The sequence below is a fragment of the Lygodium microphyllum genome, chromosome 3 (assembly GCF_053477565.2).
Source record: "Lygodium microphyllum isolate KBCC chromosome 3, Lygodium_microphyllum_v1.1.10, whole genome shotgun sequence".
Taxonomy (NCBI): Eukaryota; Viridiplantae; Streptophyta; class Polypodiopsida; order Schizaeales; family Lygodiaceae; genus Lygodium; species Lygodium microphyllum.
In genome coordinates, this window is record NC_141137.1 from 66,480,827 (window position 1) to 66,498,213 (window position 17,387).

Here is a 17,387-nt window from a genome sequence, read left to right on the forward strand (position 1 = left end):
AGCCTAATGACTGTAAATCAGGCTCTGTGCAACTGAGAATGGCTGACTTAAAGGCATTGATGCGAAGACCAGAGGCCTGACCAAAGAGCGTCCAAACATCTAATGCCTTTCGAATGTTGTCCCTGTCCGCCCGCAAAATCATAAAGGTGTCATCAGCCAAAGATTGGCTCATGAAGTGCTGCCCCAAAGCAAGAGACAATCCTGCCAGCTGAGCAGAAGCTGCACAAGCGCTGCCCTGGCTGCCCCGTCACAATGACTGCTACCTAAAGGAGTGCCCGCCCGCCTCAATCTCTAGGAACTGTGGGATATTCTTGACTTCTTTCACTGCCACCCGTACCTTTGGGACTCCTACAGCAGTCATTGCATCCGCGAAGGACACAGGAAGGATAGTGCGGTGGTGGATAAGACTGTAGCAAAGGGGGGGGGGGGGGGGGGGGGCGGGGGCGGCGGGGGGGATGGCGGTGGTGGATAAGACTGTAGCAAGGGGGTGGGTATGGTAGGATAGGCAGCGCCGAGGATGGCAATGCCACGGGGGAAGAAGATGGCCGGGGGCAACGTTTCACAAGACGACAAGCGGGGGAGGGGGCGCGATGGCAGTGAGCAGGTAAGGCGGCAGGGCGGCGCAAGGGAGAGGTAGGGGGCTAGCGCGCTGGAACAGTCATGGGCGGGGGGGGAGCTCGCTACAAGGCAACGGCTGGGGGAGGGGGCTTCGTGAAGATAATTGAGTTAAGTAGTAAATATTTACATTAGATCATAAGGTCACATTCTCTCTGTATGTCTTACTTTCTATTACATCAGACCATCAAGTCATCCGAGAAACTGAGGAAAGACTAACACGACTTTTACATTAAAAAATCACACATAAAGAACAGTTAGAGTAGAGCGAACAATAGCTCGCCAGGGAGTAGCAATGTTAGGAAGAACCAGGTCAGTTGATATCATAGAAGAAATCTGCCATAGCACTAAACCTCGAACACGGGCCACATGACCATGGTTCCCGAAACTGAGTTTTAAAAAAAGGCATTCCGAGTGCGCCAAATATGCCAGAGAGTAATCCATCTAAGGAAATGGAATAGGCAGGAATAATCAGAATGCAAGGAAGGCAGAGAGAGCAGCATTCCCATAATCCATGAACGGGCCCTTATTCGGTGCTGAGTCGTCGAGAACCACACTCCGGAAATAAAACTCCAGATGTGTCTAGTAATCGAACAAGAGACAAAAAGATGGAGCAATGTTTCATCACATGTAGTGCACAATACACAATGACAAGCAAAGATCTTTCGAGCGCGCAACACCTCTCCAGTTGTAAGACCACCAATCAACAATCTCCATAAGAAGACTTTACCCTGATAGGGAACCTTAGACTTCCAAAGCTGAATGAATCTTTCCCGCCACTTCTTTTTGCCATCCCTTATACGCCATAATTTATTTACCTTTGTAGTGACCCATCTCTTGGCCTCCACCATCTGTTGATATATTTGGTTAGCAGAGCTCTTCTCAAAATCATCCGGAACTACCATTTTCATTTGTGTTCCAACTTAATAACAAACGAGTAAGTTTTTATATCATATTATATCCACTTAGATGTATATCTAATTAACTTTGAAAAAAACCTGAAACGCAAACCACAAAAAATGCACTAATGGGGAGAAGAGTAGAATCTTATGAATGAATAAATGCAAAATGTGAATGAGTGAATGTACACGATGCTCAAAAGCAAAGCAATCCAATATTTGATGACTCTCGTGGGAGTGGGCTGAGGGAGATATCAAAGTGTGTTGTCCAATCACCAAAGACAAATCCCGAGTGCAATAACCACCAATCAAAGCAGAAGTTTTTTCTTTTCCCATTAAACTGACATGTGAAGAAGAATGTGGAGTCACTACTAGGGTTTGCACTGAAGAAACACAGAGTGTACAACCACAACAGAAGCACAAGGAGATGAATACAGACACAAAAAGCAAAACTCAAACCAAAAAAAAACACAAATCTGAAGTGATTGAATGTTGTAAATGAATGTAAGAGTGTACGATGTGCCCAAGGGCAGAGTAGTGTGTCGGAGAGTGACATCCATCAGAGACGGATCCTAAGTTTGTAACCACCAGCTAAAGTGTAGGAAGAAGAGCATGCTGTAAAACGATGATGCCAGAAGGGCTTGGAGCACCAAATGCAAACAGGAGAAGCTATGGAGATGAAAAGAGACCCCTAGAAGAGTGTAAATGCAAGCTGTGGATGTCGCCTAGATGAAAAGAAGCACCAGCACCTCTTACGTGGAGGAAGAGACCCCAAATGCAAACAACTGGGATGTGTAGGAGCTATCGCTTGGCTGGTCTGGAACCAAACACAAACTGCAAAAGGTGATGAAGATGTTGGCAATGGCTGGAGGATGCCAACCGCAACTTGGAAGGGTCTCTCTCAGTGGACGCAAGCTGTAGAAGAAGACGCCAAGCACTGGAGCAGCAGCCGATGGAGTAACAACAGCCGATGGGCCTGGACAGCCACGTGTGTGTGGGCTGATGGCTGAAATCTACACACAAGGGTGAGAAACCTGCACAAAAAGGCATGAGACTGAATGGGGACAGCTTGTCTATTTATAGATGAGGATGGACCTCCCAAATTAGGGTTTCACTAAGCTCTTGAACCACGCCCCACTTTAGAGGTTTCATTAAATTAAGCTTGTTTTGGGACTGTTTAAATGGCTAATCAGCATCGAATGCATTTCTTAGCTCAAGACCCTCTCAGGCCCATAATAGGTTGAAAGGAAGGCCAACCCATTTTGCCCAAGGTTTCCGAACCCAAAGTAGCCAAGGCATCAAACAAAGGGTGCACAGTGGTTGTGTAGTGGCCTACCAAGACTACAGAGGCGATGGTTATGTTACCAAGGGAGTCCAAGTAGTCACCCTAGAAAGGGCAAGGCATTAGACAAAGGGTGCTCCGGGACTACCCAATGGCCTACCAAGCCCTACAAAGGTGGATGGAACTACAATGAACTTGTTTTTTTAAAGTGAGATGGTGTGCAGTCGATTGAGTAGCAAGAGAAATGGGAGAATGAGAAGGGATGGTTAGGATCAACCCATCACAAAACAAACAAGCTATCCATCCACTCAAGAGACAAGGACAAGGGAATGGTAATGAAGAGTGTGTGTGTGTGTGTGTGTGTGTGGGGGGGGGGGGGGGGGGGGGGTTACAAACCACCGGTGGAAATAGCTTAGGATCCATCTAATGGTGCTTTGCACAATGAGTATGCTGCATGCTATGAAATGCTCATGTAACAAGTGCCACTTGGATTCCATGTGGAAACAATTTTGGCTTTCCCAAGCACCCTAGTACAAAGATGATGAAATCATGCAATGCAAAGGGTGAAGGTACACTAGGGGGGAGAAGCTCGATATTGAAGACAAGTGCTGAAACTTGTAGAATACCAAGAAGAGTAGGAATCCCCTCTCAACCTTGAATGGCAATGTCGAAGGAGGGAGAGGAGCCAATGTCCGTCTTCGTGTGGTGCTGAGAACCATGATGAGAAGAAGTATCCTGACTGAAAGAGCTAGGTAGAAGTCACCGCTATAATAGCATCAAGAGAGATGTTGTGCGATTCACCTCGAGAGGGGAAGCCTCCATGTTGGTAGAAGAGAAAAACTCCTAGGTAGATGAAACCATGAATGGAACAGTGCGCATCCCATGTCTCCAACCCAAGTAGAACTAGACAAACCTGCATATTAGCCCTGCACTAAAAACAATTTCTGCAAAAGAGATCAAGATCTGCAAACGCAGATGTCAATGGTGAGTTGCTCTAGAAAAACAAAACAAAATTGAAATGGAAAATTAACTAAATAAGCAAGTGCAATACAGCAAATGTGTATGGGTGTATAAATGCAATGGAAGTCTTAAAAATGAAAGGACAAAAGACAAGACTCCTATGGGCCTGACTCTATAGCCTAAAGTCCTAAGAGTGTAACAATGAGAAAAAGCTAAGAGAGTGGCCACCATCGCGTACGCCCACAAGCAGGTAGCTGCCAGTGAAACGTCTGACGAGGTGGTGAGGTAGTCCTAGATTATGGTAAATGTGATGTGGATGCATAAAGTGTAATGGGATCAATGCAAGTAGACCAATCGATCAATCCCTCACGAGTAGAGAAGGATGACCCCTGAGGCTATCCATGTGCCACATGTCCAACAACTAAGGGGACTAAAGGAGTAGATGGGACAGTAGCAGAAGACATAGCCCCACTAGACTAGCCAGCTGGAGTGGAGGCAGTCGCAACGGTTTGCTGTGGTTTTCTAGAAGGGAGACCTTGGGCCTCGGTACAACAGTTCTCGTTCACATGGCCCGACCTCTAGCAGTGTGTGCAATACAGATTTTTCTTGGGAATTTGCTACCAAAGGGGTCATGTTTCTTTGTTTCTATCAGAGGAAGTGGTATCACCCTTGTTTTGGCTTGCCTTCACATCTTGCGAGTTCTCGCGACTATTGGTTTTCCCTCCCAAAGAAGAGGCAACCAACCCTTGCTCCTTTGAATGGATGTGAGTGGAGAACTTCTTGCGGACTTGATCATACAACCTTGCATAACACAAGACCTAATGCTCAAACTTGTAGAAGGTTGGCAATCTAGATAGTGAGATAATGTGTTGGATAAAATGAAAGTATTTGTCGGGTAACTTGTTCAAGAAGATCTTCGGAGAACCAGTAGTGGCAAACTAAGCTAGTAACCGCTAATATTACATCAAAGATTCTAATAGTCTAGCGGAATGGCCGCCCGTCACATCGCACAAGCTACCCCATCCCCCAACTGTTCACCACGCCACCCCCCTGCCGCATTCACAGCGCCTAACCACGCCGTCTCCCCCCGTCATCATCGCCAGCCCCCCTCCTGCCTCATCCAGCGCCATTGCTGTCACCAGCCCCTGCCTTGTCCAGCGCCTGCTCATCACCCCCCGGCCTGCACTTCCGCTCCGCTTGCGCCCACCCTAGCCTGCCTTGCCCCCCGCATCCGCCCTGCCCACCTTGCTGCCCCCCCCCCCTACGCCTATCCCGCCCGCCTCAACCCCATTTTCTTTCCTCCCCCCCCCCCGGCATGCACTGCCCCCCGCCTAAGGCCCAGCCCCCCATCAAACAGGTACACCACCGGCAACGACAGCAGCAACTCCCTCCCCCCCCCCCCTCCAGTTGCTCCCTCCCCCTATAGCAACTCCCCCCCCCCCTCCAGTTGCTCCCTCCCCCTATAGCAACTCCCCCCCCCCCCCCCCCCGGGTAGCACACCAGCGTGATAGGTAGGTTCTCAGCAAGGACACGCAATGGAAACCTTTGGTCAGACGCCAGCGCACTTAGCGAGTGCCCCCCAGTTAAACACCTTGCACATCGTCCTTTCTGAGGAATAGCTCTTAGCTGTTCGACTACAGAGTTGGAGCTTTAAAAAACAGCGATATTTCATCAGGTAGTTGGACACTCCCGAACGAGGGCCCAACTGCGAGATTGGCTCCACTCCACACTGCACATTGGCACAGCACAAATCCCGGTGGCAGTACTCATGGGCCGAGGTATCTTCATGGTTTGACTAACCTCTGCACGCAACTCGTGAGTTAGTGGAAAGCTCGCCCTATGCCTCCACAAAGGGGGTCATCTACATGGTTCCCTGGTATAGCACCTTCACAGTGGAGACATTTGCGCTCCACAACAATTTTCTCGGACGCCCAGTCACCTTACTTTTCCCCGGACTGGCGGTAGAGTACCGCCAGTTAGTGGAGGACTTTGGACGGCTCTTTGGCACAATTCTTACTGCCCCATTCGCAGATGCAGTGACAGCTGCAAGAGTCCCAAAGGTACAAGTGGCCGTGACGGATGCAAAGAGTATACCAAAGTTCTTGGAGATTGAGGCAGGAGGTCACTCCTTTATGCAGCAGGTCATTGTGACTGGGCAACCAGGGCAATGCCTGCGCTGTCATGACATTAGGTATCAGGCAGCAAATTGTACGCGTTTCAGAGCGGTTCCGCCAACAGGCCCACAGGTGGACGCTGACGGCTTACACGGATCCAAAGACAATAGAGAGGGAGACATCAGGGGAGGCCGCAGCCAGCTCCTCAGACCCAACCTCGACAGCAGGGAGCAGGAGGGCGGGTGATGCCTCCTCGGTAGAGCACTCCATAGCCTGCCACACTCGGCAGGACTGCAATCCCCCACATCCACCACCTGCACCACAAACTACCTCACCTGAGATCCCACAGCCCCCACACCCACCTCCCCTGCCCCCCCTAACCCTGGCCCACAACCCCCCCCCTTCCAAGACCACCAATCCCCTCCCACACCCGCTACGTACCTCCGACCATCCCACCATCCCCTGACCCTCTTTCCCCCCACCACCTCCCCTACCGAGTATCCCCCCTGATCTGCACCCGGTTCAAGTAATCCCCCCCAGACCCACCCCCTCTCCTCCCACAGGATTCGATGAGCCACACACGCCTACATCCTCCTCACCCCAGCAGTCTTCCCCCTCCCACACAGTCACCAGTTCATCCGAGCCTGCTTTCCAGAGACAAGTACAGCTATTGCCACAGGAGTTCTTCTGCAGTGGCCCATGGTCCTACCTAAGAGTTGCAAAGCACGGAGAGTTCCCACTACCTCTAGAAATGGGAATCTTCGAGGTTCGTAAGTCAAGGAGGGCCAAGGTCCATCTACTAGCACCACCAGATGGACCAAACTACGCTTTTTTCCTTCAGCCCTCTCACTCAGAGTGGACGACAACACAGATAGAGGAGAAGCTGAAGAGTCAGGTGGTGGACCACACCTCCCAGTGGATGGGAGAGGAAGGACTAGCACTGTTTACACAGCAATGGCCTAGTTGCATGATGGACATTAACTAGTGGGCTGGTGTCAAGATCCCACACTCATCTAGAAGAAATTCTAGAAGAAAGTGCTACATTCCCAAAAGTCCCCCAATTATGATATTAGTCCAGCTTCATGTCTAGCAACAGTGCTGGTTTGCCAAAGAACCATAGCTCTTCACGTTTGAAAAGATATCAAACCTTGACAAGGCAGAGGCCTACTCCATAGACCGACTAGTCTATTTCTAGTTGATACTTTGTGCCACGTCTAATATAGCTCATAACCACATAAAGGCAGGCAATACATGAACAGACGTGCAAGAATAGAGGCTTGTAAAGACTGCATAGATATCAATGGAGGGAAAAAAGATAAGAAACCGAAGCTAACAGCCAAAAAGTGACTGAACTAAGTCCAAATGCTATGTGCTCTAGAAAATAAGCTAGATAAGAGAGGGTACTTCGAACAGCTTCACCAGCTAGACTGGCAATCTGTACTTGTCCTTTGAAACAATAATGGAAGCAGATATAAGTTTGAGGACTTCAAGCAGTACTGCCTAGATCATGGAATTAAGTAAGAATTGCTAGATTCTCTGTAACAAACAAATTTGAATTGATATCAACCCTGTTACTGTATGAGCCTTCATACTATAGAGACTATTGCAAATCTCTATCTAGGGTGCTGCAGTTCTTCCAGTGCAGTATCATTACAAAGTTATCTTGCAGGAACTACTTGCTATAGTATGACACCTTTTGAAGCTTGGACACATACAATCACTCATTTCCATAGTTTGGATGTTACGCTTGTGCCATATACCTAAGAGTTGATGCCATACACTCAATTTTGCTGGACACAGTATTATCTTCATTGGACATCCTAAAAATTAATGATCTGACAATTTAGGCAGTCATTTTATGTCTGCATATATTTGATGAGATGTTATTTTCCAGAATCAACTCTTCTTATTTGCATGATACACTTTCATCTGCGTCCTTTCCTGTGCAAAATGTTGTCCATGAAGGTAGTAACACTATACTTCCAAGTGAAAAATGTAAACCACTACTTCACCACATACCCATTGAAGCGGAAGCGTTCACAAATGTCCACAAGGTGAGGTGATGTAAAAAGACCTGTTCGATAACCACATGAGCGCAGTATGCTTTCTGCAAAAGCACATGTCGATCCCTAATAGAAAATAAAACTAGCATCACCATCATGCATTTCAATCATCCAAGTCTGAGATGTACAGCGCAATTCCTGTAGTCCAAAATCTACTGAAATACAGTTCTCTTGAAGTCAATGAAGCATTCTTTACTGATACAGTTGAACTCACTTCTTCCAGTAAAACAAAGAGGGAAGAGTTCAAAGGAGGAAATCTACATAACAACAGCTTCTTCACTTTTACAAACCATACTCTTTCACATCAAAGAGGGAAGTATGAAAAGGAGGAAATCTACAGAACAACAGCTTCTTCACTTTTACAAACCATACTCTTTCACATCATGGAAGGAACACATAATTCACAACCCTATGATTAAATGCCTTGATTACCAAGCTTTAGTTTAGTCCATGCAGATACGCATTTTACTGTCCTAAAACTCAATCTTTTGACTAATTACACAATCCTTTTTGTCATACACCCTGGATCATGAGACTAATTGCATGGTGGAGTGCTGTCCAGCAACCAAAAATTTGATGAGCAGTGCCAATTGGTATGTACACCTGCAGCCAAGCAGCAGGAGTCAGGTGCGCACTGAAACACACCAAAAATTTGTCAATGTCTCCCTGATGGCAAATGCCTGTATCATCCACAAATCCACATCTGACTGGCAAATAAAGACCACAGTGGATTTGCAAATGAAGACCATAAAGTGCAAAGATATCTGCTCGTAGCCTCTTCCATGGGAAAAAGAAAAGGTAAAGGAGCTAAATGGCTGTTGAGAAAGGCTAAATGAAGCCAAATTACTGCCAATTAACTAAAATGTATGGTCAATTTTACATAACCATGAAGAGCCCCAAGAAGGGCCAGATTTCTCTATTTGTCAATTTTAAGTTAGGTAGGACAAATGACCACCCAAACTTTATAAAAGGGGCCAGTGGGAGACCATCCTTCATCTCCCATCGTGATCTTCAATGCCACATTGTTTCCCTTGATATCCTACTATCAGTACATTCTACACTAGACTCTACTATCCCTACTGCTGCCATGCCTGCTCGCAGACAGCCATGACATAATCATCAGCACATGTGACTGCTGCAACTGTGATGACAGCTCCTACTGCTGTCATATCAACATCTGCTGAAACCAGCCTTCCTTCTCAAAGAACGTGGTAATGACCTGATTAATCAACAATTACAGCAACTTTGACATTAATCAATAATGGATACATATGTGTTATTCTCAATTGACTCTCATGTGTTACCACTTTTACTCAATTGGTCAATTTTTGCTTGAGAGAAAGTTCCATAGGGGTTTAAAACCTCTTTCCCTAGTTTAAAACTATTAAAAACCCATGTTTCTTATTTTACCCCCTCCTGAAAGAAACTTACGAAACATATTTCTAATATCTTGTTTCTAAATGTTTTTGGCTGCTACATCAAGGCCGCAGCGTGTGCAATGGATGTAAATATAGTTAGTCACTCTTGCTCAACAAAATGACAGCACGAACACAATTAGAGGCATTGTAAATGCACATTTGGACTACATTCTAAGGCCCCATATCAAGAATGGCACTCTTGAGTCTTAAGAATTTCGAAGAATGGAACAAGGAGACAGAGAAGGACTGGATGACTCAAGAGGAGGAAAAAGACTAGTAGGGATAGATTCAAGAATTAAGATTTGGATGAATAGAAGAGTGAGAACAAACATAGAGACCCCTTTTTTATAACATTCTTTGTTTAGTATCCGTATATATCTGTTTAGTATGCAAACAGCAAGCAACTAGGTGCCACATAGATCAACATTCTTTGTTCCTATCTGAAGAAATATGTTACCCTTGGTAGGACTTGCCTTCCCTCCTTTAGAGTTCTTGCCACCTCCAGATTTTCCATTGAAGAAGAGGATACTAGAGCCCCTCTGAGCTAGACAATATGGTGAGGTCTTTTTGAGATTTCGGTTATGCAACCTTGCATAATGCAAGAGCTAACATTCAAACACAAAGAAGATTGGCAATCAAGGCAAAAAAATGACTTATTGCATGGATTGGGCAGTATTTGTAAGGCAGCTTCCTTAAGAGCAATGTAACATGATCATCAACTAACTTCAGCCAATGGTGACAAACTTAGTGAGAGGTTGCCTATACTAAGCCATCTTGACTTTCAAATTATCTCCTCCCTTAATGGAAAACTCTTCCAACTCATGAATGAGACTAATACGTCTTGTTCGATCTCTCACTGTATAGTGGTCAATAAGATGACTCCAAGAATAAAATGCTAGGGAAAAGTGCTGAAGCTGAGAGTGAAACTTTGGTAGCAACATTTGCATTAACTCGACATTTGTTGTAGCATTGCAAGACTTCCATCAACTAATCTGATCATGGTGGACCATTTGAAGATCCAACATAGCCTCTAGACCAACTACTAGATTAACAAGTCTTATCAACTAAAAGCATTCTTGGCCATAGCAACTGGGATATGCATGTTGGGCGGTGAATAGGAAGCGTAGGGTGGACTAGATCACGCTAGGGGATAGTAACCATACAAGTAGCTCATGGTGGATGGATAGATGCACAATGAGCAAGGATTCCCATGCATAATAAGTAGAAGATGGGAATCCTTGCATGTGAGTGGCCCATGGTTTATGTCAAGGCGCACCATAAGCAAAGGATGGATATCCCAATATCTGAGTCATGGTAGGTAGATGTCCAAGGGGAGTGAGGGGGATATCCAACACAGCCATCCTAGGATAGACAAGTGTATTCCCTTGCATGTATGTATTATAACATACAATGTGTATGGGTGGCATCCCCAATAGTAGAGCACCAACTTCCAAGGTACAAAGTGACATACACCTATGGATAGCTAACATGTAGAAGTGAAAAGAAACTAAAAAGAAGGATCCTAACCCTACTATACTTACATTGAAGGATGTGAACCTAATGTAAATGATGCAGTGTTGAATATAATCCTATGCTACTAACATCAAAAGAAATAAACCTAAATTATCATGAGAAGTGGGAGAGACAAAAGAGATTTGCAATTGATTAGCATTGATAACATGCTCAACTGAAGCAAAAGGTAATGTAATAGATATACCTAAAGGCATACGCGTCTAGAGCTTCCTCAATGGACACTAACATACAGATATTGGTCATGGTCTCCATGGTAAGTCATAGCCAAATCCTACATAACAAACGGAGCAACAAAGAAGAATTCTGATCTATACGAATCAAAAGGATCATACAAATCTAACATCGAGCCTCACTATGATCAAGATGAGAATTCACCAATCATCCCGAATGTGGTATGTCTCCCTCCCCTCCCCCCAAAGGAGAGACAACCAGCCTCACAAGCAAACTCTAACTGATGCATATCTCCTTATGAAGAGTTAAGTGAAGATAGAGGAGTGTAGTAACCCTTGTTGCACATGCATTCTATGAATTCCATACCTATCATCCATGCAGCATCTAGTAAAGTGGACAAAGATTAGGGGAAAGATGGGTTGTCATCCCAGTTGAGAGCATAATGTTGCCTCGTGGTGTCGAGGGTTGGAAAGGTCAAGGCCTAAATCCATTGGAGATCTAGGGAAAAAGAAGATAGATAGAAGAAAGAGAAACCAAAACAAAAACCCTTGAATATACTCTAGCACACAAGAAACACATAAACCCGATAAGAAACTCTATTACTTCGAACAATTGCAATAAATTCCTTCAAGCTGAATACACAGTGCCTAAGATGATAGCTTTAGCAAACTTTGTCTGAGACGATAGCTCAACACCACTCTTCCAACCCGAAAGAGATTACAGTAACAAATACAAAGGAAAACTTTTAGTCCTCATCTACAATAGTAGGTAAAGAAATCTTCAGATCTATCCCAAAAATAACCTCTTAAAGGCAGGCCTTTCTGGGCTAAAGGCACTCATAAAGAGATTGAATCACTTATCTTTTACTTCAGCCCTGTTAATTATAGTAGCAAATCACTTGTTTATTTGCCCATACTTGTAATAGCTCAAATCTCTATCTATAACCATTTACAACAGATCCAGCCTACTTTTCATTCTTTTGACCTTCCAAACTCTTGTTGTTTGCTTTTCCAGTGTTTGTTTTTTCAGTATCTGGTTGCAACTTATTTCAACCATAACTTTCACATATGAACTAAAAATAGGGTCATCAAGATACTCAAATTGAAGCGAAGCAACCTGGTCAACGAGCCAACATGGGCAAATTTACGAAAATCCCTTCAAAATAGCTGAAAATGACATTTTTTTGTAAATGCATCACTTTTTGATATTTTTCAGCTGGAAAGACTTGTACCACTCAAAATAAGTATTGGCACGCTGGTAATGGTCTCTGATATTTGAATTTTGCTCACTTACATATCCGACATATGAACTCCTACTTTACACTAAGTCATTTACTGACCTACTCTTGACAAGTCACATAAATCACTCAATAACTCATTCCATACACACACACTAAAATTTTGTAACATTGAAGAACCTCTTTGTTTTCACACTTTAGAAATGCAGTGTCTCAACAACGGTCTCAATGAGAAAGAAGCGTGAGAAGTCACAAAGGCTTCCCAAAAGTAAGGTGTCTCGCCCATTCTAAGTTGGTTACATGTTACTTGTGTATCTTACATGAACAAAGCCTTCACGATGGCCATAGAACGCAATTCAATAGAGCATCTACTCTAATACCATGTGAAGATATGCTACGTTTACACTCACAAAACATAGAATGTACAAATACAACTAAGACACAATAACTTGAGCATAAATGCAAAAACACAAAATAGGATAGAAGAGAATCTGACAAAACTAAATGAGCATAGAACGGATAACTGTGTGTACACAATGCTCAAATGCAAAGCAATTCAATAGTCAATGACTTGGGTGGGAGCTCACTAAGGGAGGTGTCGCAGTGTATCATCCAGCAGAGACAAATCCAAAGTGTAGTAACCATCACTCGGAGCAAAGGCTAATGAAAAAAACTGCTGGAAATGCAAAAGCAACCTGTTGTAAATGTAAATAGAAATTAAGGTGATGCAAAAAAGTACTAGAAAACTCAAAATGCAGCACTTGGCAGCTAAAGTGGTGACATGGCAATCAAGGTGTCCAATCTGCAGCCTCCAAGAGTGAGCCAGCAGCTAGGCAATAATGAGGGAGTGTTGAATCAATGAAACACAGCTTATCCTACTAATGGGAACAGGCAACTGTGGTAAAGAACAGTGTTCATGAAAAACCGAGGTTTAATGTGAAATGAATTGCAAAAATTTTGAAAATACCCTTTCTAAAATTTAAGGAAGAAGGTTTAAAATCTTAAACTCTCTAAAATTTTTAGTTATAAAAATGGCAAAGGCATGCAATTTGACTCAAAAATCACTCCAAAATTTTGAGTTAGGGTTTATGTATCTGCTACCAAAACTGTTTTTCATGAACACTGGTAAAGAGTAGGTTGGGCAGCTCCAATCTGAAGCAAACACGGCACTGGATAATGTCGTCAACAGCTAGAACCAAAACATAGATGTGAGCAGCCTCTAGATGATCAGGGCAGCAGCAGCTGGAAGTGATGGGAAGTAGCCCATCAATGAAGATGGCAGCAGCCACTACAGTAGGTAGACTAATTAGGAACTAGGATGCAAGTGACCTAGCACTCTCTCTCTTTATAGAGATGGAGACAACCAATGTTTGGGGCTTTGCTTATGGAACATTAAAGCACACTTGTGCATTTTTTAAGCCTGGGGCTATTTAATGAAAGGTTAGGTGTTAATGCACTTTAAGTTTTGAGGCATCTTTCCGGTTACAAGGGAGCCTTCCCTCTCAGTATGGTGGCTCCAACAAGGCATTTGCTACTTTAGAGAGGGGTAACAAGAAGAAGCCAGAGGTCCGGTGTTACCACTGTGGTAAGAGGGGACATCTGTGCAAGGATTGTAAGGAGTTTGCCGCTTCCCAAAAGAAGAAGAAGCAAGATATAGGGGGTAACAAGAAGGAGAAGCCAGAGATCCGGTGTTACCACTGTGGTAAGAGGGGACATCTGTGCAAGGATTGTAAGGAGTTTGCCGCTTCCCAAAAGAAGAAGAAGAAAGATACATACTCCTCCACCAAATCATTCTCCTCCTCCGAAGCCAACTCGGATCCTCTAGCCAAGGCAAAGGCCAAGGTGCAGAAGGGGTCATATTCTTCAAACTAAGGAAAGGGCTTTGCAACCCCTCCTACTACTTTCTAATACATGCAATGTGGTCATCCCTCAAGACTCTCCAATGCAAACAAGGGAGCATGAGAGGATGGTGACATGGGGCAAGTGAATCTCATCTATTCAGGTATACATGTACAAAGGTTCCAATAGTGCTACTTCCCTTCCACATCAATTGAAGTTTCTCAAAGCATCATCTAGATCCCGACTTAGTGTCATTTTAAGGAACAAAGTGAGACTTCAACCTCCAAGAAGAGTGATTCACGCATCTAGATCCTGTTGGAGGAAAACAACAGCATCTCAGCTTGGGAGAGTGTGTGTGGTCACTAGTGGACATTTAATTGATGATTGCGAAAGCGTGTAACAAAGTACAAAGTACAATTCTTAGACTTTAGGGTTGTATAAGTGGCTTAAAGTGCATTCACACACAGATGTGTGTAACGTGCAGTAAGTGACCAAACTATGTAACATAAATACACAAATGAAGAATAATGTAACTAGGGGGAAAAGCCTCTCTTACAAAGAGTAGAAAGTGTCCTAGTGTCCTACGTGCGGATCACTAACACTCTTTGTGAGTATATGCGTAAGTAAAACCCAACAAACCCCCTTGGAATGATAAGTAATCAGCATACAAGGATCATCCACCAAAGGAGAACAAATCTAAAGCACTGCGAAATGCTTCAAATTTATCACGAGGAAAAGCTTTGGTGAAGGTGTCTGCCACATTGTTATTGGTAGGACAGTAGACAAGGCTAATATCTCCTACATGTAGCCTCTCTCTGACAAAGTGATAATGTATCTCAATGTGTTTCATGTGTGCATGAAACGTTGAGTTCCATGCCACTGCAATGCCACTCTGACTGTCAGTAAAAAAAGGAGTAGGCTCCGTGACAAATATATCAAGATCAACCAACAAACATCTCAACCATACACATTCAACTATAGTAGTGAAAGCTGCCTTATATTCAGCTTCACAAGACGATATGGCAACAGTGCATTGTTTCTTGCTAAGCCAAGAAATGCAAGAAGAGCCAAGAAAGAAACAATTTCCACTTGTAGAGTGACGAGAATCAAAATCTCCATCCCAACTCTGATGGGCTGCTAATGAACCCTTGATTGAGAAAGAAGGCATCAATTTTGGCATACCAAGCTCATAGAGATTGTTTCAAATCATACAAAGCCTTTTTCAGCTTGCATACCAAGTGTTCCGATCCTTTAGCTGTAAAACCCATGGGCTGCTGAACATATACTTCTACTTGAAGTTCCCCATGTAAAAATGCAGTTTTAATGTCTAGCTAGTGCACAATCCAACCATAATGGGCAACCAATACAACCATATACCTAATAGTTGTCATATGGGATATAGGAGCAAATGTCTCCTCATAATCAATGCCTTTCTTTTGTGCATAGTCTTTTGCTACAAGCCTGGCTTTGTACTTATCAATGGATCCATTCGCTTTTCGTTTCAACTTATAGACCCATTTAGTACCAATGGCTTTCTTTCCGATAGGCAATGTAACTCAATCCCATGTTTGATTCTTTATGATAGAATCATATTCAGCTTGCATTGCTACCATCCAATGCACACTCTATTGTGCATCCTCAAAAGAATTAGGCTAATCATCATCAAGTGTGTCTGCTGCCATAACAAACTCCATAGCATTAGCATGATCATGCAGACATATTTATCTTTGAGTACGACCAGCAAGTCTTATAGAGTCTACAAGTACCATCTAGGTATATATCTAGCCTCCTGATTATGTACATGTACTTGATGAACCTCATATTCAACATCTTACTGAATATTCAGATCATCCATAGGCTGAATTTGTGCATTACTTAATGGAGCAGGTGGCTGAACATTTTGTTCATTTAATGAAGCTCTAGCTAAATCATCAAAAGAAATAGGCAACAGCCCTTCAAACACATCTTTCTTGCCCTTTAAATCTAAATGAGAGGTGAGATGTGTGAATACAGTGTTGCACGCATGGGTTGGGTCTCTCAATGCACAGAGTGTGATATGTTCCAGCGCATAGTACTATAGGGCTCCCTCCCCTTCCTTCTTGCATGTATATTGGCATAGGGAAGAATGCACTGTTGCACCATCAATTGCATCATAGCAGCCAGAAACGTTAGAAACGTTTAGAAACAAAACATCAAAAACGTGTTCGGTAAGTTTCTTTTAAAAAGAGGTAAAATAAGAAACGCGAGTTTTTTTATATAGGGATTTTACTGGGGAAAGAGGTTCTAAACCTCTATGAAACTCTCTCTTAAACAAAGAATGGATAATTGACCTTGAGTGATAATAGAGTCAATTGAGAATAATACATTATACGTTACATATCCATGATCCATTATTGACTTGTCACTTACATCAAAGTTAGTCTTTGGATAAGCTATACTATGGTTTAGAACTCAAACATTATGATTCATACATATCATACAAAGAAAATTGAAATTAACATGTAAATAGCCTATCTATAATATGGACTGAGTCAAGATGCAATATCATGATTCTCATTTCAAAACAAACTAACAAAATGTCAAAATCGACAATGAATCGTAATAACTCATAAATGAGACTAAAGTCATATAATATTCAAATCTCAAGATAAGAATAGATAATAGATTGACAAAGTCCAATAACTAAACAAAATCACAAAAAATCAGTCTCTCATCCAAAATCTTGAGCCCTTACGAGTCATTACACTTCATCATGTTTAACATTGCCCAATAGTTTTTGTCAAAAAAACCATGTTATGGGTTCCAACTCACCAAAAAAAAATTAATTAAAAAAAACATCCACATTTTTTTGTACTTTAAGAAACGTTTCGTAAGTTTCAAATTCAAAGAGACGTTTCTTAGCTGCTATGAATTGCATACAAGGCATACGACCTTCGCACAAGTAACAATGATGATTAAATCAAGGGGTGTCAAGAATTAGATTGCCCTCCTGAATTCATCAACAAAGCGTATGATAGAGGGGGGGTTGAGCATAGCTACTTCATCACATCTCTACTGACAAGAACTTTCTTGGAAACAAGATCGTACAATCTATACCCTTTGCTTTCACTACTACACCCCACAAATATGCACTTTGCAACCTTATTGTCCGACTTTTTTCTCAATACTTTGAGAATAAGAGCATATGCAAAACACCCAAAAGTACGGAAGTGACCAACTGAAGATTTACAGCCACTCCAAGCCTCAAAAGACGTAA

The 17,387-nt window shown here is 43.2% G+C and overlaps 1 protein-coding gene across 2 annotated transcripts in view; it reads right to left on the minus strand.

The window, feature by feature from the left end:
• LOC148038445 (folylpolyglutamate synthase-like) overlaps positions 1-17,387 on the minus strand; it is a 157,983-nt gene that overhangs the window by 109,080 nt on the left and 31,516 nt on the right. For both annotated transcript variants that reach the window (XM_087672168.1, XM_087672161.1), the window contains exon 3: positions 7,890-7,999. In XM_087672168.1, the coding sequence (XP_087528294.1) occupies positions 7,890-7,999 (110 nt within the window). The remainder of the gene's footprint in view (positions 1-7,889; positions 8,000-17,387) is intronic.